The sequence below is a fragment of the Brassica rapa genome, chromosome A03 (genome assembly GCF_000309985.2).
Source record: "Brassica rapa cultivar Chiifu-401-42 chromosome A03, CAAS_Brap_v3.01, whole genome shotgun sequence".
Lineage (NCBI taxonomy): Eukaryota > Viridiplantae > Streptophyta > Magnoliopsida > Brassicales > Brassicaceae > Brassica > Brassica rapa.
This window is the reverse complement of record NC_024797.2, coordinates 9,787,010-9,812,418: the sequence shown is the minus strand read 5'-3', so window position 1 is coordinate 9,812,418 and position 25,409 is coordinate 9,787,010. Positions and strand designations below refer to the sequence as shown.

At 38.4% G+C, this 25,409-nt stretch overlaps 4 protein-coding genes across 7 annotated transcripts; 2 read left to right on the top strand and 2 right to left on the bottom strand.

The window, feature by feature from the left end:
- The first annotated feature begins 91 nt into the window (after positions 1-91).
- On the top strand, positions 92-15,522 carry LOC103857840 (chromatin structure-remodeling complex protein SYD). Of its 4 annotated transcripts, XM_033287754.1 has the most exons (36): positions 92-296; positions 512-674; positions 769-830; positions 1,051-1,172; positions 1,272-1,661; positions 1,827-1,882; positions 2,294-2,454; positions 2,543-2,607; positions 2,691-3,086; positions 3,204-3,361; positions 3,775-3,872; positions 4,080-4,265; positions 4,396-4,576; positions 4,663-4,839; positions 4,923-4,966; positions 5,158-5,214; positions 5,324-5,420; positions 5,538-5,710; positions 5,789-6,002; positions 6,112-6,237; positions 6,332-6,421; positions 6,611-6,727; positions 6,804-6,884; positions 6,983-7,090; positions 7,444-7,613; positions 7,800-7,878; positions 7,965-8,039; positions 8,192-8,289; positions 8,372-8,479; positions 8,758-8,815; positions 8,889-9,119; positions 9,203-10,223; positions 10,321-10,401; positions 10,493-12,973; positions 13,069-14,561; positions 14,598-15,522. In XM_033287754.1, the coding sequence occupies exons 2-36, from the start codon at positions 567-569 to the stop codon at positions 15,336-15,338; spliced, it is 9,903 nt and encodes a 3,300-aa protein (XP_033143645.1). In that variant the 5' UTR covers positions 92-296; positions 512-566; the 3' UTR covers positions 15,339-15,522. The 4 variants fall into 4 exon arrangements, with proteins under 4 accessions (XP_033143645.1, XP_009133333.2, XP_009133330.2 ...); XM_009135085.3 differs by having other exon boundaries at positions 13,072-15,522; XM_009135082.3 differs by having other exon boundaries at positions 13,069-15,522.
- Positions 15,523-16,184: 662 nt separating this feature from the next.
- LOC103857839 (peroxidase 24) lies at positions 16,185-19,908 on the top strand. The gene is made up of 4 exons (XM_009135081.3): positions 16,185-16,762; positions 16,860-17,054; positions 17,469-17,634; positions 18,405-19,908. Exons 1-4 carry the CDS (start codon positions 16,463-16,465, stop codon positions 18,824-18,826), a joined length of 1,083 nt encoding a protein of 360 aa, XP_009133329.1. The 5' UTR covers positions 16,185-16,462; the 3' UTR covers positions 18,827-19,908.
- Positions 19,697-20,833, bottom strand: LOC103857838 (probable acetyltransferase NATA1-like). Its single transcript, XM_009135080.3, has one exon. The coding sequence runs from the start codon at positions 20,634-20,636 to the stop codon at positions 19,932-19,934; it is 705 nt and encodes a 234-aa protein (XP_009133328.1). The 5' UTR covers positions 20,637-20,833; the 3' UTR covers positions 19,697-19,931.
- Positions 20,834-22,443: 1,610 nt separating this feature from the next.
- LOC103857836 (probable aquaporin PIP2-6) lies at positions 22,444-25,225 on the bottom strand. The gene is made up of 4 exons (NM_001302004.1): positions 24,925-25,225; positions 23,914-24,209; positions 22,663-22,803; positions 22,444-22,572 (listed from the first exon to the last, which is right to left on the bottom strand). Exons 1-4 carry the CDS (start codon positions 25,223-25,225, stop codon positions 22,444-22,446), a joined length of 867 nt encoding a protein of 288 aa, NP_001288933.1.
- Between the last annotated feature and the right edge of the window lie 184 nt (positions 25,226-25,409).

The window sequence follows — 25,409 nt, the reverse complement described above, 5'->3', positions numbered from 1 at the left end:
TTACTTGAACACAACCTTTTTGAAACATCTATATTTTAAAATCGAGGAAGTATCTAAATGTTGAAAAGATTTTTTTTTCGTTTTTTAATAAATAGAAGCTAATATACAGTGGTTTATATTTAGACCCTTCATTATACAAGCAGGAGGAACTCTATTCGCTTTCTTTTATTGGTTCCTCAAAGCGACGACGCCATTTCTCACACGCCTTTCACTCCAATCTCACCTCACCTCACCACAACGCTCTCGCCTCAATTTCCCTTCTCCTTCGTCGCTCCTACCATCAGATCTCCGACTGGGTAAAGCTCTAAAGCTCTTCCTTCTTCCTATTTTGCCGTCGGATCGCTTTCTAGGGTTTCGATTTGGGTTTCATCAACTCTCGTTTGATTATGGTTGCATTTTCCTGGGGGAAAGTCGTCGACTTTTCTCGTTTCTCTCGCTCTATTAACTTAATTACGAACTAAAGATGTTAGCTTTTTGTCGGAGATGATAGTTATCACTTTGGATGTTTCAGTGATGCAGGGTTTTCTTACATGATGTGGTTGTTGCTGGTGTAATAAGAATTAAAGATGTCGTCTTCTTCACATAATATTGAGCTGGAGGCAGCTAAGTTTCTGCACAAGCTCATTCAAGATTCCAAAGATGAACCTTCGAAGCTAGCCACAAAGCTCTATGTGGTGTGTGTGTGTCTGTGTGGCTTAGTTTTTTTATTTTTATTTGAGGTTTTAATCATTTGCTTTAACTTTATGTATTTCTTTTTGATTGCTTCAGATATTGCAGCACATGAAAACCAGTGGGAAGGAACACTCAATGCCGTATCAGGTCATATCAAGGTATTGTTTTGCACTAAGACACTGCTTGTGGTGATGGAGAGGTGGTTACATACGGTGTCTATATTACTAGCTGAGACTTGAAACTTTTGCTGGTTTTGCCTCGATTTAATTCACTTGCAATGTGGCGAAATAGTTATTAATTTCGTGCTTTGGAGAATTATAAACTTTTGTTCATGTTTTCACTTTAGTTCTTCTGATGTTTTCTTTCCAAAACTTATAGGGCCATGGAGACTGTCGTCAATCAACATGGTCTTGACATTGAAGCTTTGACGTCCCCTCGTCTTCCTCATGCTGGTGGTAGTAGTACCCAAATGGAAGATTCTGGATCTGCACATATTGCTGGTATATTTATTTATTTTCTCTTTTAAAGTTTTGTTTTTTTTGTTTTTAATGTGAAATCCGTGTACTTGTGTCTTATTGTTGTGTTAAATTTTCATACAGGGTCTTCTCAAGTCGTTCGAGTTAACAATGAGTCCAAAGCAAGTCTAGTTGAAAATGAGATGTCAAAATATGATGCATTCACTTCTGCTAGGCAGCTTGGTGGATCAACCAGTGCATCACAAGCCGTTTACCAAGGGCCTGGAAGTCGAAGTAACAGATCCTTCGATCATGACAGTCCATCCAGCTTGGATTCTAAGCCGGGAAATGCCCAGTCTCACGATAGGAATGAGACAATGAATCAAAGAGATGCCAAGTCAAGTGCAAAGAGAAAAAGGGGTGAATCATCGTTTTCGTGGGATCAGAACATGGATAATTCTCAGCAATTTGATACTCATGGGACAGTTGATGACCAGACTAGGAAAATGAGCAAAGTGGAAATGCCTGCTACAGGTAGGAATTTTTTTTTTAAATCAAGAAATTTCAACACAACCTTTTTGTTTATAATTTCTAAGTTAAGAATAACAGCATTGTATCCTACTATGCTGTTATTTGTGCATGCCGTTAATTGCTAACTCGTTTTAATTGTATTCTTTTTTTTTTCTTACTAAAACCCAGGTGACGGTGAGAATTTGCATGTCGGGTTGTCATCAGATGCATACACCACTCCTCAGGTACATACATTTACATTATAAGTTTGTTGGCATGCTTGGGTTTCCATAACATGCTATATTCATAGCATTTTTACTTGTTGAAATCATATGCTACGACTTTTCACTAATCTTATTCGATACATTTTTGAAATTTGAATAAGGAGATGCGGAAGCATTTGTCCTTCTTATAAGAATCCTATCTGTTTTTTTTTTCCTTTCCCTTATTTTCATTGATTTAAATATGAAGTATTTAATTGAATTTCTATTGGTCTATTCTTTTCCAAAAAGCGCAATCTCTGTCAAAACCTCCCATTCGGTGAGGTTTTGGATCTTACATGCATATAGTTCTACAAAAGTTTCTTCTCTTTTACTTCTGCCGAAGCGTAGTTAATAACAATGCCCTCTTGACGCGGTATGTTCTTTCAATGGCAGGGTGGATGGCAAAACAGTGAAATCACAGCAATCAGGCCTCCAGCTCATAGAGATACTGGAAAATCTGTCGCAGCAGAGGATGTTCCACCTTCGGGTCAACTTTTTAAAGAGCAACAATTGAAGCAGCTCAGAGCCCAGTGCCTTGTGTTCTTAGCTCTCAGGTAATTTCAGTCACATAACCTCTTGTTTACTCAGTTTAGTGCAATTGTTACTCTGAAAATGAAGCTCTGACTGATTTCCTTCTCTTAGAAATGGATTGATGCCAAAGAAATTGCACATTGATATCGCCCTTGGAAATGTCTTCCCCAAAGATGGTAATTATTTGCTTTCCCTTAGGTTATTTGCTTAGTCATTTTTGACATGCATTCTCTTGGATTGAAATTGTCCTGCAATACAGATGGTTTCCGCAGGGAACTCGTGGATCAGAAAGGAAGACCACATTCTCTTAGTGAATCGGGTAGCATTGTCGAAGTCTCAGCTCCATCAGCAAGAATGGATAATCCTACCGGAAAATTGGCTGAGATGGACTTCTCATCAAAAGAAACAGTGATGCCACGATTGGAGGACAAAATATCAAATGCTATATTTCCTGATGGACAAAAGCTTCTTCTGCAATCTAACACCCCAGAAGCTCCAGCGCAAAATCAGGTTTCTGGTAGTCATTCTGAGCTGGCTTCTTCTTCAGGCGGTGTAACCAAACACGCACCAGTAGAGATGGTGGGGTGGACCGGAACGATTAACCGTAATGACGCCTCAACTTTCACTTTTGAATCAGACGAATTATGTGCTCCAGGTCAGTGGACTACCTTAGATGAGCGAATTGTTGATGACAAGACTGACTCTTTTGAGTAGAAAAGTTTGGATTAATGTGGTTGATACAATTCTAACATGGATGTATGGTACTTTGCAGATCAAGAGGAGGGTAACATGCAACCGCCGCCTAAGTACACCATGTCACAGAAGTGGATTATGGATCGACAGAATAAGAGACATTTGGTTGATCGGAGCTGGGGTCTTAAACAGCAGAAAGCAGACCAGGCAATTGGTGCACGGTTCAATGAGTTGAAGGTCTCTCTCTCTTGCCCTCTCTTTTGTCGTACGTTTTTTTGTAATAATTTCGACTCTTAGTTCTTACTTCTTACTAGTGCTTATTTTTTTCCGTGTTCAACTTTATGCATTGTTCATGTTGTTTCTGGTGGTTTCTATATCCTTTTCTCTTATGATTGGAGATTAATAGTCATATTTAAATATCTATTTCTGTATATAGATAGGCATGGTATTGTTATCCGGTAAATGATTGACCATGTATTTGCTTGTTGTGCATTTGCTTCTCGGTTTTATATTTGAAGTAACTGCTAGGATTATTTGTTTTGGACTTGTGCCATTTTTTCCGAAACTGCCTTAACATTTGGAGTAAACTAGTTTTACTTGTGTTTACTTTATTTGGTTCTCGCGACTGATGTACATCTCTTAATATACAGGAATCTGTTACTTCCTCGGAGGATATATCTACAAAGACCAAGAGTGTAATAGAACTGAAAAAGCTTCAGTTGTTGAGTCTGCAACGTCGTTTGAGAAGGTAATTGGTTTAAAAAATGTTAAGATTGTTTTCTCATTCGTTGGATGTTTCACCTTCTTTTAATGCCTAATATCCCAATATGTCGAGCTTACAAGACATTCAACTAGCTATTCTGTAATTGCTAGACGGAAATGCAAATTTTTATTTGTATATGTTCAACCTGTCATATCATCTCTCAGTTACTAATTCTTTGTTAATTCGTTGCAGTGAGTTTCTTCACAACTTCTTCAAACCTATTGCAAATGATGTTGAGAACCTAAAGTCATATAAAAAACATAAGCATGGCCGGCGGATTAGACAGCTTGAGAAGTATGAGCAGAAGATGAAGGAAGAGCGACAGAGGAGAATTCGTGAGAGGCAGAAGGAGTTCTTTGGGGAGATAGAAGTTCACAAGTACGTGCAATTAGTTTTCCATCTTAAGCCATATTTTTCTCTTGACCTGTTTTGTGAGCCTCGTAGAACATTAGTGTATTGAGTTTTAACTATTTCTTAAATATCAAATTTTGATTGAACCTTGTTTTAGGGAAAGGCTAGATGATTTATCCAAAGCTAGGAGAGAAAGGTGGAAGGGCTTCAACAGATATGTAAAGGAGTTCCACAAAAGAAAGGAACGCTTTCATCGTGAAAAGATCGACAAAATTCAGCGGGAGAAGATTAATTTGTTAAAGATTAATGATGTGGAGGGTTATCTTCGTATGGTGCAGGTTTGATCTCTGAACTAACTTTAGAAGTTTTAGGGTTACGTTACTTCTTCTTGGCTGTGAAATAAGGTCGATGGGTGAATATATAGGATGCCAAGTCAGATCGAGTAATGCAACTACTCAAAGAGACAGAGAAGTACCTTCAAAAGCTTGGATCCAAGTTAAAGGAGGCAAAATCGTTAGCCAGTCGATTTGAGAATGAGGCAGATGAGGCACCTGTTGAGGATAAAACTGTTGATAATGACGATGAGAGTGACCAGGCAAAGGCAAGTCATCTTCCTAAGATTACATTTTCTTTGAGCCTTCCTCCACCTTTTTCTGATGTTGTTACCATCTGTATTCTAAACAGCACTACCTGGAAAGCAATGAAAAATACTACTTGATGGCTCACAGGTAATCTTGTTTCTTCCTATAATTACTCCAAAAATCATCCAAAATGAACAACTACTAGTTTTCTGATTCAATCATACCAGGATTGTCATTTTTCCCTTTGCTTTTTATCCAATATGGTGGTTTTGTTGGTTGTAAAATAGAGTTTTGTTGGATCATCTCTCTTCTACTTACAAGAAAACTTGTTTTTACAGCATAAAAGAAAATATTAACGAGCAGCCAGCTTCCCTAAAGGGTGGAAAATTAAGGGAGTAAGTGGACCATACCCGCTTCTTTTACTCCTGTACATTTGAGCACCTTCTAGTTTTTTTTACAAGTATGTCGTGGGTTACTTAAAAAGTACAAAATCTTCCTTCTTAGGTACCAAATGAATGGCCTAAGGTGGCTTCTTTCCCTGTACAACAATCATTTAAATGGCATTCTAGCTGATGAGATGGGTCTCGGAAAAACTGTTCAGGTATTTAAGGGCGCACCCATTCGCATTTGGTACATATGTGCACATGATATATTTGTTTTAAATTGGTTATAAGATGCATTTGTTGCTTAAGTTATAATTCGTTTCTTCTTTTTACAGGTTATTTCGTTGATTTGCTATCTGATGGACACAAAAAATGATAGAGGTCCCTTCTTGGTTGTTGTACCATCCTCTGTACTGCCTGGCTGGGTGTCAGAAATTAACTTTTGGGCCCCTACAATTCAGAAAATTGTCTATTGTGGCCCTCCGGAGGAGAGGCGCAAGCTCTTCAAGTAATGAGAAAAGATTAATTACTGTTTTTCTTTATGTCTAAGATTTTAAGGTTCATTATTATTACTTTTTAATTGCAGGGAGCAAATTGTTCATCAGAAGTTCAATGTGCTTCTGACAACATATGAATATCTAATGAACAAGCATGATAGGCCAAAATTAAGCAAGATCCTTTGGCATTACATTATTATTGACGAAGGACATCGTATAAAGAATGCATCTTGCAAGTTGAATGCAGACCTGAAACACTACAATAGCTCCCACCGACTCCTGTTAACTGGAACGCCATTGCAGGTACTTTTTTCACTCTTCTCCTGCTAACCTTTATTTTACCCCATGTTCTTGTTTTACATCTTTTTGTTGCTGTTATTGCTCATCATCTAAGTATTTATATATCTTGTAGAACAACCTGGAAGAATTGTGGGCGCTGCTTAATTTCCTGTTACCTAATATATTCAACTCGTCAGAAGACTTCTCACAGTGGTTCAACAAACCATTTCAAAGTAATGGAGATAATTCTGCTGAAGAGGTAGGATTGACTGTCTTCTTATTCAGATAATTACGGGTATACTAAACTTAAGACATCGTGGTTAACGACAACCTTATGATTGCCATTTGACTAGGCGTTGCTATCAGAAGAGGAGAATCTGCTGATCATCAATCGTCTTCACCAAGTTCTTCGACCATTCGTGTTACGGCGGCTGAAACATAAGGTTCATAACATGATATTTGCCACTCAACATTGTTCCTTTTTCCCTTCTTTTTGTAGTCTCCAACCATGTCGCTCTAGTATCGCTTTCTGTATTTTAGTGATCTGGTAGGATATTGCCATAAAATGCATGCATCTGAGTATTTTTGTGTTAAACTTTAATTTAACTGCATCATCTAATTTATTTTGGTAGGTTGAAAATGAACTTCCTGAAAAGATAGAGAGACTCATACGGTGCGAGGCTTCTGCATATCAGAAGCTGTTGATGAAGAGAGTTGAGGATAATCTGGGCTCGCTTGGAAACATGAAGGTGCTGTTTTGTGCTCTGCGTATTGTCATCTTTTTTATACTATTTAGTTATTTCTTAGTTAGTTTTCTTTTTACAGTCGCGTGCAGTGCACAACTCAGTGATGGAGCTTCGAAATATTTGCAATCATCCATATCTCAGCCAACTTCATACAGAGGAGGTAATATTTCCCGGAAAAATCTACGTAAATGCAAAGAACTTCTGGTTAGGGAATTAAGAAAGTTCTGATGAAGGGTCTGCGTAATTCACTTTCTCTAGGTCAATAGCTTAATTCCTGAGCATTATCTGCCTCCGGTAATAAGACTGTGTGGGAAGCTTGAGATGTTGGACCGGCTCTTGCCCAAACTCAAAGCAACAGACCATCGGGTAATGATTTTTCTTCACTATCATATTAATGGAACGGGTTTTTCTAATTCAAGTTGTATTACGAGATTTCATAATTTGCTAATATACCTTCCAGTGCCCTGGCCTCTGAGAGATTGATCACATGAATTTTATTTATAGTTGCTTTGTTTGCATGAAGCATTTATAATTTTGGGAGTAAGCTTGGTATATTTTAACTAGATTTCTCCTTTACTTTATTGCTTTAACTATTCAGAATTCTATTTTTTTGTGAAATGCACAATGATGCCATTATTTGTTACTCTGCTGCATGTCAACCCAAATTTGACTGCAGATGCATCTAAGTGTTCGTTACTTTTTGGCATGAATTTCCGCAGGTTCTCTTCTTTTCAACAATGACGAGGCTTCTTGATGTTATGGAGGATTACCTCACCTTCAAGGGATACAAATACCTTAGGTTAGATGGGCACACATCTGGGGGTGATCGCGGTGCTCTTATTGACGGATTTAACAAGTCTGATTCACCATATTTCATTTTCTTGTTGAGGTAACACATGATTTTTCATGGCTCGCTTTTCTTTAAAAATCTCTATGCTCTATCAGAATGATTCATGTTACATTCAGAATTACAAGTTGTAGGCGCTGTCATTAAATTCTCTACCGGTCATAGTAAAGTAGCTTTAATACTCATAAGTATCTGGATGTGATAACTGAATCTTTCATGGGAATTCAGCATACGGGCTGGTGGAGTAGGAGTTAATCTTCAAGCTGCTGATACCGTTATAATATTTGACACCGACTGGAATCCTCAGGTTAGACATAGCAGTCCTTCATGTCAAGTTCTAGTTTACTCTGGACATCAGTTCGGATATTGAAGAGCATATATTTTATATTTCAGGTTGATCTACAAGCTCAAGCAAGGGCTCACAGGATTGGGCAGAAAAGAGATGTTCTAGTTCTTCGTTTTGAAACGGTTAGTTTGCTCTTGTTTGCAAGGAATTTAAATTCCTGTAAAGACATGTGGCTTCTTAATTTAGTGCACTTCTCATAAATCTATTGTTGTTTTTCATGACCATATTTAGTTTATTAAAATCGTCTGACTTAGTTTCTTTCTTGTTTTTTAAGGTCAATACTGTTGAGGAGCAAGTTAGAGCTTCAGCCGAACATAAGCTTGGAGTTGCTAACCAGAGTATAACTGCTGGATTCTTCGACAATAATACAAGGTAAACCCAGAGACATCCAATTTTGCTTCCAGAGTACTAGCTACCAACTTTCTAATGTAATCACGTTGTTGCTTTGTAACAGCGCTGAAGATCGTAAGGAATATTTGGAATCCCTATTACGTGAGTCAAAGAAAGAGGAGGCTGCTCCAGTGTTGGACGATGATGCCCTAAATGATATTATAGCCCGAAGGTAACTGCTGGTTTATCATTTCTTATAGAATATTACTTGTGCGTATATATAGGTTTAATTTGGTTTCTTAAATTTGCACTATGATTACTTCAAATGGGTTTATGGAATGTTTTTACTTTCTTAATGTAAAGTAATTTCTGCTGTCGTTTTCCATACTAGGTATTTTCATGTGTTCTCGGTTAAATGGCTTGAGTTTCTTCTATTTTACTCTTTAGATGGAACTCTCTTTACGTTTCCATGCATTTCTTGTAGATCTGACATTTCTGTTGTCTTTCTAGGGAGTCAGAGATTGATATTTTTGAATCCATCGACAATCAAAGAAAAGAAGATGAGATGGTATGTTTTCCTTAACAACTTTAATTTTGGTTTCCATTTTATGATACTATTTTAATCTGCCATGGCTCTGTAGGAAACCTGGAAGAGCCTGGTACAGGGGTCAGGGTCAAAAAGTTCTGCACCCATACCACCTATCCCCTCTCGTCTTGTTACTGAGGATGACTTAAAACTGCTCTATGAAGCAATGAAAATGAATAATGTCCCGATGGTTGCAGTAGAATCAAATGTTGGCATGAAGCGGAAGGGTGGTTCCGTAGGAGGCTTGGATACTCAGCAATATGGAAGAGGCAAACGTGCCAGAGAGGTTTGTTCAGTCTTTTTTATTTTAACATTCAATTTTATCACCTTTCCTTATTACTTAAAATTGGCAAAATTGCAACTTCTTAGGTTCGATCTTATGAAGAGCAACTGACAGAGGAGGAATTTGAAAAGATGTGCCAGACTGAGTCAACCGATTCTCCCAGAGGCAGGGAAGAAGAAAGTGAGAAGAACTTGGCAAATGCTACATCAAATATTCTGGGTGGAACCATTGGTGAAACGAGTCTGGCAAATGATAAAGTAGATATTCTGACTGGAAACACTGGTGAAAAGAGTTTGGCAACTGATAAAGTAGATAATCTGGCTGGAAGCACTGGTGACACAGTGCTCCCTACATCTACAGCATTGGCACTGACTCCACAACCCGTGGAACCTCTACAGCAATCACAGCAGACACCGAAAGAAGTAACAGAACCTGTAAAACGGGGCCGCGGCAGGCCAAAAAGAGCTGATAAAACGCCGAATCAGTTATCTGCATCAGTTCCAGGCAGGACACATGCAACAGGGGATGCCAGATCATCACCAGTTATTGGTTCCGATGTTGCCTCTGGAAGTCTTACTTCCCCTGATTTATCTGTTCCCCCTGGTTTTCAACCACTTCCAGCTTCCAATTCCTCCCCAATGCCAACGAGAGGTCGGGGCAGGGGAAGAGGCAGGGGACGTGGCGCAGGTAGAGGAAGGAGAGTGGAAAATATGTTGCATGGTACTGACAGTTCCATAGGTACTCAGAGAACTAATGCCCGAGCATCTCTTTCTGGTGATCCTGTACCGTCCAATTTAGTAACTCTTCCCGTCCCTTCGGTTGCTATTGATGCAAAAGTCCCTAAGCCTATTAAAGGAAGTAGTTCTAATCTTGAGTTGGGGCCTTCCATGCATTCTGATACTACTGCTGTGAAGCCCTCTCCTGCTGTCTCCCTACAAGAAAGTAGCCTGCTAGATGCACCGCCTGGTTTTGGTTCTGGATCACATGTTCAGCCGCTAAACGTATCGGAGGATTCCTTGGTAAAAAAGGCAGCTTCTATAAAGAACAACCCTGCTGTTCCAGGAGTTGTAAAACAGCCGGTCAACATGCCAAGCTCTACTGCTTTAGGTATATAACTAGCACATCGCTTAATTGTTTTCACATACATGCATCAGAAGATATTGTTCACAAGATCATAACAGCATCAATTTTTTTCTTTTGGCAGCCCCAGGTCAAAGCCAGACAACTGCACCTTTAAATGCTAATCAGCCATTGAGTCCCCACCTTGTTGGTTCTACAGTTGAAGGTACAAATATTTGAAGCATCGAAACTCAATTAAACTGTTTTGGTTTTCAATTTAACCGTTACATACTGGTTATGCACTGTCGTCTTTGCAGCCGCCAGTGTTCTTTCTCCTCCTGCACCCATGCCTGTGAAGAGGCAAGGTCGGAAGACGCCAAACAGAGGAGAAACTCCTAGACGGCGAGGAAGGAGACATGTTCAAGCTTCACCTGCTGCTGATGGCTCTTCTGCACGGAGTACAATATCAACACCACAAACTGAGGTCAAGGTTGGTGATTCCTCAGGATCCAAAATTACATCAGTTGGAAACAAGTCTGATGTTGTGGTCCAAGAGCAACCCCATTTCAACCCGTCACTTGCACACTCGTCTGCTGGTACAAGTCAGGAAAAAAGAAAAGAAATATCAGGTGTTGGTGGTACTGGAAGGAAACAAACTACTGATGTGACTGATGTTGCTCGTGTCATGAAAGAGATATTTTCAGAGACTTCCCTGTTAAAGCATAAAGTTGGGGAGCCTTCTGAAACAACGGTAACAAATGAGCCAGATGGAAAATCCTCGGAAACGATGAATATGCACATAGCTAAGACCAGCAAGGCAGAGAATATAATTCAACCTGCCGATCATAACTTGAGAGTAGAAGCAACCAGTTCCAGTGTTACAGCCGAAAAGCAAAAGTCTGAGTCTCCAGTCATGGTTGATAAAATCATTAAGACTTCATCTGATGTTAAGGCTTCTGTTACTCACTCTGATGATATAACACCTCAAGATACTATGCTCGTTGACTCAAAACGTCCTGTGGGTAGCGAGTTAGTTGAGACGGAACAGAAAGTAGCAACATCAACTGATCCAAAGGTACAAATAGCAGTGCCTGTTCCCAATGTTTCAGAAGAAAAGAAAATTTCTGATTCTTCTATGCTGGTCCATGAAACCGTAAACCCTTCATCTGGATCTAAGTCTCCTGTTGATCAATCTGATGATACTCCAGCTCAAGGTACTGTCCCGGTTGATTCTAAAAGCCCTGTAGACGAGGTTTTGCCTGAGATAAACAAAGAAAGTCAATCACCGGAGGCTCAGAATGATGGTAATGTGCAAAGCTTACCAACTCCTAATACTGATTCCGCTGAGGCTCCTAATAAACAGGCAGGGCCATCTATATCACCTTCAGTTTCTCCTCAAGCAATGAAGATGACTGAAAATTTTGGACTGATATCGAAGGATTCCTCAGAAACTGTTCCAGTTTCTTCTGTTTGTGTTGTTGAAGATTCGAAAATGCCGTCAGCATCCAATGAACATGGTTCTCCAAAGAAACCTGAGTCACCTGAAATCCATAAACCTAGCGGTGCTGATTTGGATTGTCGCATTACTCCTACAAATTCTTCTGAAGTTGCTGGTGGCAGCAATTTTTCTGGAACTAGCACAGAGGTACCTGAAAACCTGAATGATTCTGTGACTAAAAGCTGTTTGGAGATGAGTGTTTCCATATCTGAAAAAGTTGTAGAGAACGAGCTTCTGACACCTAACTCGGATGATCTGAAGTGTGTCCCTGATCCTGAGGAGGCAAAGGATGCCGTAGGTGTGAGGTCTCAATTGGGTGATACGGCCGCAAAAACAAACCTGCAGTTAAATCCTACCAATTCCAATGATGCTGTTTCTTCCGAAAAGGCTGAAATAATTTCTGGAGGCCATACTTCGAATTGTCCACCTAATACTTCGACTGAGGAAGCTCTTGCAGACCAGATTGTGACTGAAGAGACGTCTTGTGGTGTTAACAATCCCGGATCTTCACATTTTCCGATGAATGAGAAAAATCTGATCTCAGATGTTGCTCACCCTGGGTCTGGTGGTCCGATTGAATTGGTTACAAACAGGGATAGTGGCACCGAGTTGTCTGTTGTTGCAGATGCCGGAAATGACCTTGTCAAGATATCTGGCGTTGAAGCGGATTCTTCTGTGGTGCAACTGTCTTCAGGAGATATTTTACCCGATTCTATTGCATCGTTGACAACTACAGAACCCTTGCCAACAGAACAGCAAGGAACAAATCTATCTACTGAAGTTAAGGGTGAAGAAATCGATGGTGATAAAAAAGGAACTACCCCCTTGATTCCAGTAGAACAGATGAATGTGCAGCCCACAGTTGGGTCTCATGAGCTTGAGAGAAGTTATGAGGAATCTCAACGATCTCCAATGAGATTTGATGAAAGTTCACATGTGGATAGCAAATCTCTCGATACTACAAATCAGACGAGTGAAGAGGTCGAGGCAAAATGTAAAGAAGGTGAGAGTCCGGATGATCAGATATGCGATGTTGGACCAAGTTCTGCTGCAATCCAATTGTCGATGTCGCACACTGATGGACTAAAGACCCAGACCAGCAATAAGAACTCTATATCACTTGTTCATGAAGATTATGGTAGTCCTCTATCTGATTCTGCCAATGCAGAACAAGATTCTGAAGAATCTGCTTCGATTCTAGGAGGTGACAGTTGTAAACTTGGTGGAGAAGCTAGTACCGCTGACACAGAGATGGTGGATGCATCAGTTCAATTGCCTTTCTCTGCAGAGCAAGTGGGAGGTATGCACGTTCATTAAATCAATGACACACCTTGTAGCATGATTACTTTAGGGGCAAAAAAAGAACTCTAAATATATCTTTCAATTTATTTTTAGTAGGTACAGACTCCCCTTCGTCTCTACCAGTGATAGAGGGAGACAAGGCCGAGAACCCATCGGACGAGAGAAACATTGTTGATGGTGAAGCCAGCGGCATAAATGTTTCGGTTCAGCCAGAGGATTTGTGCATGAATCTAGTTGAAACTGAGGAGCCTGCGCAGATAGGAACAGTTGGTGATGCAAGTGACCGAGCTGAAGATGATATGGCCATTGATGTCTTGGGGGAAAAAGAAGAATCAAAGGATCGACGAGAGCATTTGTCTTCAGCCTTAAGTTCAGTGGAAGATAACAAGGCTGAGAACCCGTCGGACGGGAGAAACATGATTGATATAAATCCATCGGTTCAGCCAGAGGATTTGTCCAGGAGCCTAGGTGAAACTGAGGGGCCTGCACAGATGGGAGAAGTTGGTGATGCAAGTGACCATTCTGAAGATAATGTGGCCGTTAGTGTCTTGGGGGAAAAAGAAGAATCAAATGATCAACGAGAGCATTTGTCTTCAGAATTAAGTTCTGGGGAACAGACTAAGGCCGATAACCCATCGGACGAGAAAAACATGATTGATGGTGAAGCTAGCGGTATGAATGCTTCGGTTCAGCCAGAGGATATGTCCAGAAGTCTAATTGAAACTGAGGAGCCTGCACAGATGGGAAAAGTTGGCGATGCAGGTGACCATTCTGAGAATGTGCCCGTTAGTGTATTGGGAGAAAAAGAAGAATCACAGGATCAGCAAGAGCATCTGTCTATAGCATTAAGTTCAGAGGAAGAGAACAAGGCTGAGAATCCATCGGACGATAGAGACATGATTCATGGTGAAGCCAGCGGTAAAAATGTTCCAGTTCAGCCTGAGGATTTACCCATGAATCTAGTTGAAACTGAAGAGCCCACACAGGTAGGGGAAGTTGGTAATGCAAGCGACCAGCCTGAAGATAAGGAAAAAGAAGAATCAAATGATCAAGGAGAGCATTTGTCTTCAGCATTAAGATCAGTGGAAGAGACTAAGGCCGAAAACACACCAGAAGAGATAAACATGACCAATGGTGAAGCCAGCGGTATTAATGTTTCGGTTCAGCCAGAGGATTTGTCCAGGAGTCTATTTGAAACTGAGGAGCCCACACAGATGGAGGAAGTTGGTAATGCAAGCGACCTGTTTGAAGATAACATTGGTGTCTTGGAGGAAAAAGAAGAATCAAAGGATCAACGAGAGCCTTTGTCTTCAGCATTAAGTTCAGAGGAAGAGAACAAGGCTGAGAACCCATCGGATGATACAGACATGATTGGTGGTGAAGCCAGCGGCATAAATGTTTCTGTTGAGCCTGAGGATCTGTCCAGGAATCTAGTTAAAACTGACGAGTCCACACAGATGGAGGAAGTTGGTAAAGCAGGCGACCAGTCTGAAGATAATGTGGCTGGTGTCTTGGAAGAGAAAGAAGAATCAAATGATCAACAAGAGCATATGTCTTCAGCATTAAGTTCCGAGAAAGAAACCAAGGCCGAGAACACACCGGAAGAGATAAACATGACGAAGGCCGAAAACACACCAGAAGAAATAAACATGACCGATGGTGAAGCCAGCGGTATTAATGTTTCGGTTCAGCCAGAGGATTTGTCCATGAATCTAGTTGAAACTGAAGAGCCTACACAGACGGAGGAAGCTGGTAATGCAAGCGGCCAGTCTGAAGATAATGTGGCCATTGGTGTCTTGGAGGAAAAGGAAGAATCAAAGGAACAAGAAGAGCATTTATCTTCAGCCTTAAGTTCAGAGGAAGAGAACAAGGCTGAGAACCCATCGGAAGATAGAGACATGATTGATGGTGAAGCCAGCGTTCAGCCAGAGAATGTGTCCACAAATCTAGATGAAACTGAGGAGCCCACACAGATGGGTGAAGTTGGTAATGCAAGCGATCAATCTGAAGATAATGTGGCCACTGGTGTCTTGGAGGAGAAAGAAGAATCGGAGGGGCAACAAGAGCATTTGTCTTCAGCATTAAGTTCCCAGAAAGAGAATGAGGAAAGCTTGCCAGTGGAGGATCCAACAGTTGGTGGTTTAGACGAACCAGAGGCTAAGTGCTCTGTCTCAGAATCTGACGTTGAAGGAGATGGTAAGAAATGTGTTGGAACTAGCGAATCAGCCGACTTGGATTCAGAGGCACCGCCAGAATCAGTAAGCTCCATCTCTGCTGCTATTGAACCAAGTTCAGAACCATCAAATTCCTTGGTCCCTGAAGAGAGCAAATCAGAGGAGTTAAAGGACGTTGCAGACGTTTAGTTTACTCCATCTGGATTGTGTTGTAGAAGTATAATATCTGAATTCAGCAACTCAAAACAAGTATTTGTAGTCATGTGGCGTTCGCTGCGTGTTAGCCGCTTATCAAGGTGCTTGTATCACCTAAAAAACATAACTCTAAACTTGCAGTGCATATTAAAACGGCAAATTAACAGCTTCTAAATCATCCAGTCTACTTGCCTGTATCTGCATAAATTTCATATAGAAACCGTATCAGGTTTTCTTGGAGGCATTTCTAGCTTGATGTAGATAACATTTAATATGAATCTGCAAAGCTAGTAACAAAACTTTTTGGTGACTGTAGCTTACCTTGTATCCTGTAAGATCACCTAAAAGAAATGTTCTTATGGATGTTGATTGGACAGAATAAGAACCACCCATTGATATGCCAATGTAATATATTGTATGCAAATCTAACTTCTTCAATTTAGAATTAGGGTAGACTTGTGGACCTCAATAATATTGTTCACAAATCGGCTGACAAAAAAGCATCCTATATTCCTATTCCTAGTAATAGTTTTGTACTAGGGATATTTTCATATCCATTCTTCCTTTTTTTCTCATATCCATTCTTCAGTTCCACCATTCGCCTTGTATGTCAATATTGAGATGATACACTTGTATTTGGAGTTGATATATAAACGGGGGCCAATCCAGGCTATTTCAAAGTAGAAGGATCGAGGTCATGCCCAGTGAAATAGAATCTTTCGTCACAGATTGATAATTAAAGTTTCAGAGGACAGTGAAAGTATATAAAAACACTGCCTGATTAATGTAAATTTGTCCTGGAGACAGCATTGAAATCCATAAATATATAGATCTAAATTATGGATGTTCACGTTATGGTTCAGCTAATGAAGCTAAATGATTTGTGGGAATTATATATTTTCTAATGGTGTTGACTTGTAAGTTAATAATTAATCCTTCATTCTCACAACACATGCATGGAACTTTACTTGATAATAATTTCAATGATTATTCAATTTCTTTGAACAGAAAAAGTGGAGAGTGTGAGCATCAGCTTCCCTATAAAGCAGCCCGGACAAGTGCTTTCCTCAAACACAACTAGCACAAATACTTCAAAGCAAATATAAAAGAGTCGAGTCATGGCTAAGAATCAGCAGACTCTAGCTCGGTTTCTATTTTCTCTTGTTTTGTTTTTGGCCCTCTTACTCTATGTTGATGGTAAGACAGACAGTCACAGCAACGGTCATAATAACGGTCATAACAATGGCCATGCGACGAGGAGAGGAAGATGGGAGGGTAAGCTGAAGATGAAATTCTATCACAAGACCTGTCCTGAAGCCGAAGATATCGTGAACGAAATTGTGTCCAAGAAAGTCAAAGCAAACCCTAGCTTAGCTGCCAAGTTACTGAGGGTTCATTACCATGACTGCTTTGTTAGGGTATGTATTGCTTCTAAACGTTTTTTTTTTCTCATTTCCCTGAACATCTTTATAGTAAAGATGAAGTATAATGCGGATGCGCATTAATATTATGTAGGGGTGTGACGCATCACTGCTTTTAGATTCAGTTGCTGGCAAAGCCGCGTCAGAGAAGGAAGCGAGACCTAATCTCTCGCTTGTAGGGTTTGAAATCATCGATGAGATCAAGTCCATTCTTGAAGATCGATGCCCCAAAACCGTCTCCTGCGCTGACATTCTCACGCTAGCCGCCCGCGATGCCGTCTCGTACCAAGTAATATAAACAAACTCGTATCTCTAATATATATTCATGATTAGAGAAACTTTCTAACCAAACAATAAATAGCACTGTTGTGTGTGAGAAAACATCTTGCTGATCAAAATCAAGAATCGATATATTCTTCAGTTTTAGAAGATTATTGGAAATTTGGAATAGTTCAGATTAATGTACAAGAAATCGATATGTTGTAATTAAGCATTTAATAGGGGACTAGTGTCTAAAGGGACGTCTTGGCGATTTTATTAAAATTGTTTCGTTTATAACTGATTTACCGCCTAAACAATTGCCGTGATCTGACTTTTAGAACTTTGTCTAGATTACGGTTTATGATTTAGATGGTTTTATACTTTTATATAACAAAACTTCAGAAATTCGAGATTTCTTATTTTTCGGGAAATGATGTTCTAGTATGGTCGGCCGCTATGGAATGTCTTTACCGGACGTGTTGATGGAAGAGTTTCATTGGCGACAGAGGCCACCAGAGACTTGCCGTCCGCTGGGGCAAACTTCACCTCTCTACTGAAACTCTTTGCCGACAGCGATTTGGACGTCGTTGACCTCGTTGCTTTATCAGGTTACCGTTTCTACTTATTATCTTTTTGTAATCATATGTATTGTACACAATATTCTTAAGTTACTGATAAGAACAGGCCTATGAAATAGGGGACAATGAAATAAAGAAAATCGCGGGAATATCAGACCACGTGCATGTCCATGTTAGGAAGTGTATGATGGGATGCTACAAATTTAATTCTCCCATCTTCAAGAAATAGTATAACTATAAAAAGTAGAGAATATATTTTTAACATAAAATATTTGAGGGTAGTCTTGGAAGACACGTCTCACGTGATAATGTTCAGAATTGAATCTTTTTCTTATAAATCATATGTTATTATCATATAATTTACTCAATATTTAACTAATAAACAAGCAGATATTTTACGTACATTTCTATAACATTATTTAATAAATAGATTGTATATATATGATATTCACATTAATACTATTAAACTGATTACATAATTTTTTTAATAAACTAAAATTATTAATACTCCATTTGATTAAGATAATAACAGAGATTGTTTAAATAATTTTGTTTACCTTTTGTATTGCCCTAAAATTTAACTAACTATTACAATATAGTTATTTTATAAATATTTTTAGCTCATGTGAATCTTATTTAACTTCGAAAACCAACTTTTGCATTTCAAATATTGAATTTAAAGAAATTTTAAAGACACAATAATATATAAATCATTACCATCCGATGATATACGTCTTGATATATAGAGTCGATAAAAGTCTGATTTTCTACTAAAAATAAGATAATGTGATATGAAACAGGAGCACACACAATAGGAACAGCACGATGCGGTGTGTTTGGTCGGAGACTGTTGAACTTCACCGGAAAAGGGGACACGGATCCTTCTCTGAACTCAAGCTACGCCTCTTTCCTCAAATCCAAATGCTCCGACAAATCTCAAAGACTCATCAACTCTTCCGCAGTGGTCGGAATGGACCCCACAGGAGCACTCTCCTTCGACAGTGGCTACTTCGTATCTCTCCTACAACACAAAGGACTCTTCACCTCTGACGCTGCCTTGTTGACTGATCCCTCAGCCGCTCACATTGCTAGTGTTTTCCAAAACTCTGAAAGCTTTCTTGCTCAGTTTGGTCGGTCTATGATCAAGATGAGCTCCATCAAGGTTCTTACACTTGGAGATGAAGGTGGTGAGATTCGGAGAAACTGTCGCGTCGTCAACTAATAAAAATCACCTTGTACCCAAACCGTCACCGTGATTTAATTGCACCATGTAATCATTTGCTGAGTTTGTTTTACTTATTTCTTTACTATTATTACCAAAAGTAACCTTCTTGTTGTGGTCTTATAATACATGAATGATGTTGGTTATAACGATCTAATGTTTCAACTTCATGTATTCTTCAAGTCTCATGTTTCTTACTAGTTCTCTATTTATCCAAGAAACAGTGACTACTAAAACTTAGTTTCTTCTTTCCACCAAGACTAATTGAAGCAAAAAAGGCTTGTCCCATATAGTTGCAACAATCTTTTAAACTTGTGAGATTCACTGCGACCATTGTCAAAACATCACAAGCTGTCTAAACTATAGAGGAATCATTCAACAAAAGGCTTTTTTTGTCCAAAAAAAAATTATCATCATTATCATCAATGTCAACGCTTATTACATGGATGGTGTTTCATGTTTGTAGCTCTTCGGAACGAACCAAAAGTAACCTTAATACATGAATAATGTTGTGGTCTACATTATGTTGGTATTATTATTGGCAGCATGTCCAAGTCTCCCAGTTTCTCAATTCTCTATCTATCCAAGACACTCAGACTATTGTCTCAACTAAGAGTAATTGAAGCAAATAACGCTTACTACGTAGTTGCAACCATCTTAAAAGACTTGTGCCTCGTTGTGTCCGACCATTGTAGCAAAACATCATAAGCTGTCTAAACGATGAGAAACTTCAATTACAATCCTACTTTAAGCTTTTTCATTCAACAAAATGTTTTGTTTTTCTGATTCTGTGCGAGTGGCAGAGCTAATCATCAATGCCTACACTTACAAGACAAGAAGAACAAAAGAGACAAAGCAAACATCACAAGCTGTCTAAACGTTGAGGATTCACTATTATTACACATCTACTTTTAAAACTTCACACGTTTTCATTCAACAAAAGCTTTTTATTTTTCTCATTGTATGTCAAATGGCAGAGAGAATCATCATCCATTATCATCAATGCCAACACTTACAAACAAACAAGACAAGAAACACAAAAGACAACAACAAAGCAAGAAACTTTTAAAACTTAAGCGAAACGAGTAAGAAGAGTGTGGTCTCATCAGATGCTAACGTTATCGAAAGCCAGAAGAGCATCACCAGCAAGCCTACAAACCCTCCACTCCTGAAGAATCTGAGCACCCATCTGCTCATAAAACTTAATCGCATTCGCATTCCAATCAAGCACAACCCACTCCACCCTCCCGTACCCCATCTTCACCGCCTGCTTCGCCACCGCCGTCAGCAGCATACTCCCAAACCCTTTCCTCCTATACGGCTCCCTCACAAAGATATCCTCTATGTAAAACCCAGGCTTCGCCAAAAAGCTCGAGTAGTTCGGAAAAAACAAAACAAACCCAGCCACCACGACGTCGTTTAACATATCCGGCGTGAAGTTGTAGCTCTCGGGGTCCTCTATAGGGAGATCGAGGTTGTGAGTTTTGAGGAGAGGGGTGAAGTCTGGAGGGGAAGGGAGTGTGGTGGGGAACGGGGAGCGGGAGACTTCGAGGAGGAAGACGGTGAAGGATTTGAAGGGAGGGGAGGTGAAGAGAGTGGAGGAGAGGTTTGACTCGGTGGCGGAGAAGAGGTGAGTGAGGCGCTCGAAGACGGCCATCTGGTGGATGAGTTTGTGGATGAAGGGGACGTCGAGAGGCGTGGCGAGGCGGATGCGGGAGAAGATTGGGTGGCCGATGGGGGAGGTTTGTGGGACCATGTTTGGCTCTGGTGCTGCGGTTGGAGGTGGTGGAGGTGCGGCGGCGGCTGCCATTTTTGTGAGATTAGGGTTTTTGGGAGAATGAGAGTGATGAAGACAGGTGGTGGGAGTTCTAGAGAGTGAGGGAAGGTGGTGGCTTTCTAACTTGCTACTTTTTCATTTTTTCTTTTTCTTTTGTGGAGGAATCTTTAATGGGCCTCGTTTTAATAGATTGGGCTGTTTTGGATTTTTTAGATTGACTACTTCTTTTCTGGGTTTTCAAATTTTGTCTCTTAGATTTTATATAGAGTGTTGAATGAGTTGAATTAATATAATATACTCCATCTGTTTTTAAATGTAGCTAGTTTTAGCAAAAAGAGTTTGTTTCACAATATAAGTAGTTTACATATTTCAATGCACATTTTTCATTTATTGGATATTGTGTGACCAATAAAATAATATTAAGCTTTTTATAATTGGTTGAATTAATTGATTAAATGATATATTTTTTTAGATAACAACTTTCTAAATATTTGTGCTTTTAAGTAAAACTACTTATAATTAAAAACAGAGGGAGTAATTGTTTGGAGGAAAAAACGAGAATGTTGGTTAATTAGTCACTATTCTCTCTTTCTTTCCTAATAGTAGGATTCCATCCGTTTTTTAATATAAGTTGTTTTAGAGAAAATTTATGTTCCAATTATATGACGTTTTTAGTTTTTTTTATGTAAAATTTATTAAGACTTAATGTTATATGACCAATAATAGTATACCTTCTATTTTATTATTTGTTGATTTGTGGTTAGATAAATAATTAATGATGTTTTTTTTAGAAAATATAAAAAATTAAAAAAATTTCTTAATCTATGTGTACAATTCTAAAACGATTTATATTAAAAAATAGAGGGATAATTATTTTAGTCTAAAAGTATTAATGTTAATGCTGACAAAAAAATATTTCATTTACGTACCAAAATGAATAAACACAGATGTTGTGGAAAAAAAATTGTGTTTTAAATTATGTGAGAAATGTTAAACTGTATCTATACTATTAAAAGGGAATCACTCCTAAAAAATCTACTTAAACAAGGTTGTTGGACCATTTCATTAGACTTAACTATTTATTTGGTCTTAACTTATATTTCTCTAACTATATAAATACTTTACATAATTTAAATGAATTCATTTATTATTTTCTCATAATCTATTATATAATTGCTCTAACAATAAATCCATATGAATATATGATAGATTATTCAAATGTGATCATTACCACATATAATTCTATTATAGTATAAATTTTTAATGGTTTAGTTATGTTTAATAGGTATATAATTTGTATTTTAAAATTTTAAGTACTCATTTGGTCCTTACTTTGGTTTATATTTTTTCTATGCTTGATTATTTATGAAATTCAGCTTAATTTTGAGTTTTTTTTCTCAGTTTGGTACGGTACAGTGTACTCGGATAAATGTACTCAAACATATACATTATCTCTTATATAAGAAGAATTTATTTAATTTCAAAATAAATCCGCGCTTTCTAAGCGCGGGTCAAAATCTAGTTTATATTAGAAGGAAGAAAGTGATATTAAATAAGTAGATAATTCATAATTTTGATACATCATACATTAAATATAGAAGCATGGATAAGTACAGAATATAAATCACAAATACAACAAATGAAAACATACATTCTACAGGCTTGGATATTGCAAATTGATTTATAAAGTCACTCTTAAACCTCCCCCTCAAAGTAACAAATACGACACTAAATGTTACTCACCAATAAAATTTTATTATTTATTACTTGATATTTTTTTTCCTTCCTTCCTAGCCCAAAGAAATCTTCAACACTGAGATAGTTTGAAAAAAATCAAATTCTAAGCGTGAAGCTCGTGAAGCTGGCTCCTGACTGACCCATAAGCCTTCATAGCACCAGCTCTCAACACAAACTGATGGTACAAAGCTGCAATGGCTGCTCCCACAAATGGACCCACCCAGAAGATCCACTGCATTTAATTATAAGAAATTATAACTCCATTCATAACCTAATTAGGGCTCAAAAACGAGTATTAGTTAGAGTGGTAAAAAATACTAACTTGATCATCCCAAGCCTTTTGATTGTTGTAGATGACTGCAGCTCCAAAACTCCTAGCCGGGTTAATTCCGGTTCCAGTGATTGGGATTGTAGCTAAATGAACCATGAACACGGAAAATCCAATTGGTAATGGGGCTAATACCTTCAATAAATTCATTTCAACACAAAACAAATCAGTTTCGTGTGGTTATTAACAATAATATTGACATGAATTTGAAGGAGGTATAGGTACAAGTATTACTAGAATAGTCAAGAGAATGAGTGTGTACTGTGTACAATGTTGCATAACTGAAAGATTTTGGTTTTGTAATGAATCTTTCTTGAAAGGAGATGTTAAGATCATGGAACATGCATGTATGTACAAATACATATAACACATGGGTCGTTGTGAACAGTGGACCATTTACATACAAAGACATGTGAATGTGATGAAGGGACGTGGATCACAAAGATGTTATGTCTTTATATCGTGAAAGGACGTCTTGGTACCAAAGAAAGATACAAGAGATGAATGAAAAATAATTGGACACAATTTCGTCGTTTATCTCATAGAAGAAGTTAGACGCTACACTTATTATTACTTGCTGCGTATTATTTTCGTTTAGGCCAAAATGGCTAGAAGAAGTCGTGTTCAGTATTTATAGTGCTTTCTATAGCTGGCACTAGATTCTGTTACGTCCCTGGGTCCAAAGTTGCGACAACGGAATCAAAAAATATCCTGATCTCTTTCCAACTTTGATTGGCATCACTAGTAGTCTAGTACTATATAGTTTTTTTGAAAATAAGTGAAGAGAAAGAAAACTATCAATTTTAGTTCAAAATACTTAGCATCTTTATTTTTTAGTTAGTTGTTAAGTTTTAAATGTTAGTTTATGTATTTTATTTTGAGTTAACAAGTTTTAAAATCTTTAAAACTAGTACACATTTAATTGTTCCGTTTTAAAACTAGTACACATTTAATTGTTCCGTAAATACTTAGAATATTACTAGTGGTAAGAGTTTCTTTGTGGGTATCTAGAACTTGTAATTTAGACAATTCATAATAAGATAAATAGTCACTGAGTCTTTCAAATTTTTTGCTGGATTTCTCATATAGGAGACCTCTCTTTATTTTTATTTTTACATTCTCTCATATATTTTATTTGATTTTTTTGGTGAGACTCATGCAAGAACTCAGCATAAAAATATATTTAAACATCAACGGTTATAGTTTCTATTGAAATGTAAAGAAAAAAAAGTTGGAATTGCTTACAGGAATGTGAGAGTCACGGGCATTACGCTTGGGGTCTGTAGCAGAGAAGACCGTGTAGACAAGGACAAAAGTGCCGATAATCTCAGCACCAACACCAACACCAACGTTGTATCCATCGGCGAGGACGTTGGCTCCACCGCCATAACGGTTGTAATAAGTCTTCTGAAAGACTTTCACCAAACCAACTCCGCAAGTCGCTCCGAGACACTGAGCCACTATGTATGATATAGCTCTCACCAACGACACCTTGCTAGCCAAGAATAGTCCAAACGTCACTGCGGGGTTAATGTGCCCACCTATGTACACACACATGTATACATGATTAGTAATTTCATTAAACCAGCATGATTAGTAATTTCATTAAACCAGCTAAAACAGTTGAGAGTTAGTATTTTCATTCCTCAGTTTTTCCCTTTGAAATTGTAAACTTCGGTGTGTTTTCACACACTCTCAGTAAATATTTGGAATATCACATGTAACAGCAAGTAATTAAATTTGTTGAGTTAATATAAATTTTACATTGAATTGAACTTAATTGGTATGTGTGAAATTATAAGATATGAAACATTAATTTTACGTAGGACTAATAAAACATAAATATTCTTGAAAAAAAATCTTAAACATACATCTTTAGAAACAGCCAAACAGGTGGGAATATAAATTTTGTAGAAAGCTATGTTTTCTTACCACGTGTATAGTGGTCAGCATTGTGTTTCATTAATCATTAGAGGACTATAGTGTTTCATTTAGTAGTTTTTTTTCTTAAAATATAGCTTCTTTGTTACGAGTCTCTTAAGAACGTTGAATTGATGCATGTTCATTAACTAACTATGCAAATTATGTAATGGCTCGTAGGTCTCGTATACCGAGATTAATAAAAAAAATCATGTAATGGAGTTGATTTGAAAAATTATTGTTTTAACTGCTAAATGGTCGATGGTACTAAAACATCTATAGAGGATGCAAAAGATGGATATTACTTATAAGGAAGCAACAGAGAAGAAAATAGACCAGAGATTCCTGCAGTGCAGTAGACAAGGATGAAGATCATGCCACCGAAGGCCCAAGAGATGCCAAGAAGGCCGACGCTGGCGCAGGCTCCACCGCCGGTTTGGAGATCCGTCTGGCTCTTGAAACCGATGACTGTCAAGACGGTGACGTATAGAAAGAGGAGAGTAGCTATGAACTCGGCGATGACTGCTCTATAGAAGGACCATTTTCCTAGCTCCCTCGCCTCGAAAATCTTAACACGCGGTGGATCTTGGTAATCCTTGCCGGACAACGACTCCTCCTCCGTCAAATCTGTTGACATTGTTTAGTTGTTTATGCGGTATATACTTATGTAGCTTCCACAGAGTTAGAGAGAGAGAGAAGGGATGTGGCTGATGTGCATAGATGGTGAGTGGGTGTATTTATGGAAACAATTGGCTTCAGAGTTTTCCTCTTTTGCCCTGAGGTACTATATTGCTATATTTTTTGTCTAAAGAATAAGTTTT

Coding starts and splice junctions, on each gene's coding strand:
- LOC103857836 (NM_001302004.1), bottom strand. CDS start 25,225: ATGTCAACAGATTTGACGGAGGAGGAGTCGTTGTCCGGCAAGGATTAC. Junction 24,210..24,924: donor CTGCACTGCAGGAATCTCTG/GTCTATTTTCTT, acceptor GTGTGTACATAG/GTGGGCACATTAACCCCGCA. Junction 22,804..23,913: donor CCCGTGACTCTCACATTCCT/GTAAGCAATTCC, acceptor AATTTATTGAAG/GTATTAGCCCCATTACCAAT.
- LOC103857838 (XM_009135080.3), bottom strand. CDS start 20,636: ATGGCAGCCGCCGCCGCACCTCCACCACCTCCAACCGCAGCACCAGAG.
- LOC103857839 (XM_009135081.3), top strand. CDS start 16,463: ATGGCTAAGAATCAGCAGACTCTAGCTCGGTTTCTATTTTCTCTTGTT. Junction 16,763..16,859: donor ACCATGACTGCTTTGTTAGG/GTATGTATTGCT, acceptor AATATTATGTAG/GGGTGTGACGCATCACTGCT. Junction 17,055..17,468: donor GCGATGCCGTCTCGTACCAA/GTAATATAAACA, acceptor ATGATGTTCTAG/TATGGTCGGCCGCTATGGAA.
- LOC103857840 (XM_009135082.3), top strand. CDS start 567: ATGTCGTCTTCTTCACATAATATTGAGCTGGAGGCAGCTAAGTTTCTG. Junction 7,614..7,799: donor TATTTCATTTTCTTGTTGAG/GTAACACATGAT, acceptor ATGGGAATTCAG/CATACGGGCTGGTGGAGTAG. Junction 7,879..7,964: donor ACACCGACTGGAATCCTCAG/GTTAGACATAGC, acceptor TTTATATTTCAG/GTTGATCTACAAGCTCAAGC.